Raw genomic sequence first — 3103 nt, forward strand, 5'->3', positions numbered from 1 at the left:
ATATTCCTATTTCCTATCCACTACTCTTACAACAATCTGGACTAAAACATTGCGTATTTCTACTCCCTGTCCACTACTCTTACAGCAATCTGGACTAAAACACTGCATATTTCTATTTCCCGTTCACTACTCTTACAACAATCTGGACTAAAACATTGCATATTTATATTTCCCGTTCACTACTCTTACAACATTCTGAACTAAAACACTGCATATTTCTATTTCCTGTCCACTACTCTTACAACAATCTGGACTAAAACACTGCATATTTTTATTTCCCGTTCACTACTCTTACAACAATCTGGACTAAAACACTGCATATTTCTATTTCCTGTCCACTACTCTTACAACAATCTGGACTAAAACATTGCATATTTCTATTTCCTGTCCACTACTCTTACAACAATCTGGACTAAAACACTGTATGGTAATAAAGTTTTTTAAGGAATTTTCATTGCATTCCGTCATTCAGTGGCAACTTAAGTATTATAAAGCATTGGGCGAAAATCCCTCGTAGACACTGGATACAGCAGATACAGCTTGGTTGACACATTGTTTTACACACTTCTACACTGGATACAGCAGATACAGCGTGGTTGACACATTGTTTCACACAATTCTACACTGGATACAGAGTGATTGACACATTGATTACACACTTCTACACTGGATACAGCGGATACAGCGTGGTTGACACATTGTTTTACACACTTCTACACTGGATACAGCAGGTACAGCGTGGTTGACACATTGTTTTACACACTTTTACACTGGATACAGTGTGGTTGACACATTGATTACACACTTCTACACTGGATACAGCGTGGTTGACACATTGTTTCACACAATTCTACACTGTATACAGTGTGGTTGACACATTGTTTTACACAATTATACACTGGATACAATGTGGCCGACACATTGTTTTACACACTTCTTTACTTTTACTCATAATTTCTTAGAGCAGGGGGGGCGGGGGGGGTCATTAAATGAGTTTACCAATTAACGTGTGAAGAGTGTAATAGTATATATATAGGTCAAACCGTATGTTCCACAGAAACGAGAATTAAAGAACATTCTAGAAGTTGCAAGTTAAGGAAAATGGATTCAACCTTTGCATCCCACCTCATTGAAACTAAACACCAGTCTGATCTGGAAAAGAACTGCAAAAATTTACATATCTGTGAAAAAGGTAAAACTAGACAGTCTGGAAATTTAAAAAAAAAACAACTCCAGAAAGAGTTCCAAACGACCAAACCAGCTGAAGCTCATCCCCACTTGTCTGTAGGTGAATATCAAGGTCACTTCCGGTTCTTTGTCTAAACATATATATATAAACCCTGCTACAAAACATTCAGTTTGGACCTGATGATGCCTTCAATGGCGAAACCATGGTTGTAATAATTGTGAAATGTACAATTATCTTGTTTTCCCTCCCTCAATCTTGTAAGTTCTTAGTTGTTCTCTGAATTTAATGAATTACGTTACACCAATAAAGTTAATAAATTGAAGTTTTCATGGTATACCACATTCATTGGAAACGAAGTACTGGGTTTAACTAGTGTTAGATGTCAAACGAATTACTTGGTTGTCTCACCTGCTGGCGATTGTCCTTAGAATAAGGGAGAAGTGTCGACACATGAAACATTATCTCGTGCCCTTCATATACAGTGTGCACCGAGTATTTTCCAGTCATATCCCCTGGTGGATAAAATAAAACAGTTTAACTCTACATGGCATGAAACAATGTTGTCGTTTGGTGGATAAAATAAAACAGTTTAACTCTACATGGCATGAAACAATGTTCTCGTTTGGTGGATAAAATAAAACAATTTAACTCTACATGGCATGAAACAATGTTCTCGTTTGGTGGATAAAATAAAACAATTTAACTCTACAAGACATGAAACAATGTTCTCGTTTGGTGGATAAAATAAAACAGTTTAACGTGACATGGCATGAAACAATGTTATCCTGTGGTGGATATAATAAAACAGTTTAACGCTACATGACATGAAACAATGTTCTCGTGTGGTGGATAAAATAAAACATTTAACTCTTATTTTATCCACCAAACGAGAACATTGTTTCATGCCATGTACACAGTTTAACGCTACATGGCATGAAACAATGTTTTCGTGTTAAACAGGGTGTACAAACTTCAACGATGAATAAATGGCCACCCCAAGAACACAAATCGAGCATCTTCATGGCGTCATATACAACTACCCCCACGTATAACTACATGTATAACTTTCTAAATATCACAGAATTAAAAAAAACTGCTATACCACGAGCGAAAATATTCCAAGAATTAACTGTATTTTCATGAAATCGCATATTTGCACAACAGGAAGGCAGTCAAAATTAAGCAAAGCTGGATTACATATTAACCTACTAAATTTCTGAATTTTAAAGCCCCTCCATTTTGTTTCGTGTATATAGGACACAGGTGTTCGTGAGTTGCACTGTTGTCATGACATAGAGCATTGTCAACAGGAGGTCTCGGGGTGGAGTAACTGTGCCTTTTATTTTCTTTATTATTGGTAACAGAGTTTCAAAGTACTTCTGTTCAGAATTTGAACTGCTAAACATTTCGCGTTTATTTTTGACATAAACGTTGACTTGTTGTTCTCGAGAGTATCGTATCACGTGAACAGCCTAATGACATAAACGTTGACTTGTTGTTCTCGAGAGTATCGCGTATCACGTTAACAGCCTAATGACATAAACGGTGATTTGTTGCTTTATTTTCAGCTGATTTCTACTTCAGTCGTTGACAGTAAAATAAACACAGTATCACGTGAACAGCCTAATGACATAAACGTTGACTTGTTGTTCTCGAGAGTATGGTATCACGTTAACAGCCTAATGACATAAACGGTGATTTGTTGCTTTATTTTCAGCTGTGTTGTTCTCGAGAGTATCTATCACGTGAACAGCCTAAGATACTCTCGAGAACAACAAATCACCGTTTATGTCATTAGGCTGTTTACGTGATACGATACTCTCGAGAACAACAAATCACCGTTTATGTCATTAGGCTGTTTACGTGATACGATACTCTCGAGAACAACAAATCACCGTTTATGTCATTAGGCTG

At 36.8% G+C, this 3103-nt stretch overlaps 1 protein-coding gene across 1 annotated transcript in view; it reads right to left on the minus strand.

Moving 5' to 3' along the window:
- LOC106473260 (GTPase-activating Rap/Ran-GAP domain-like protein 3) overlaps window positions 1–3103 on the minus strand; it is a 41509-nt gene that overhangs the window by 28891 nt on the left and 9515 nt on the right. Inside the window, exon 5 of the mRNA XM_022401733.1 lies at window positions 1598–1701. Within this exon, the coding sequence (XP_022257441.1) occupies window positions 1598–1701 (104 nt within the window). The remainder of the gene's footprint in view (window positions 1–1597; window positions 1702–3103) is intronic.

The sequence above is a fragment of the Limulus polyphemus genome, unplaced genomic scaffold, assembly GCF_000517525.1.
Source record: "Limulus polyphemus unplaced genomic scaffold, Limulus_polyphemus-2.1.2 Scaffold6015, whole genome shotgun sequence".
Lineage (NCBI taxonomy): Eukaryota > Metazoa > Arthropoda > Merostomata > Xiphosura > Limulidae > Limulus > Limulus polyphemus.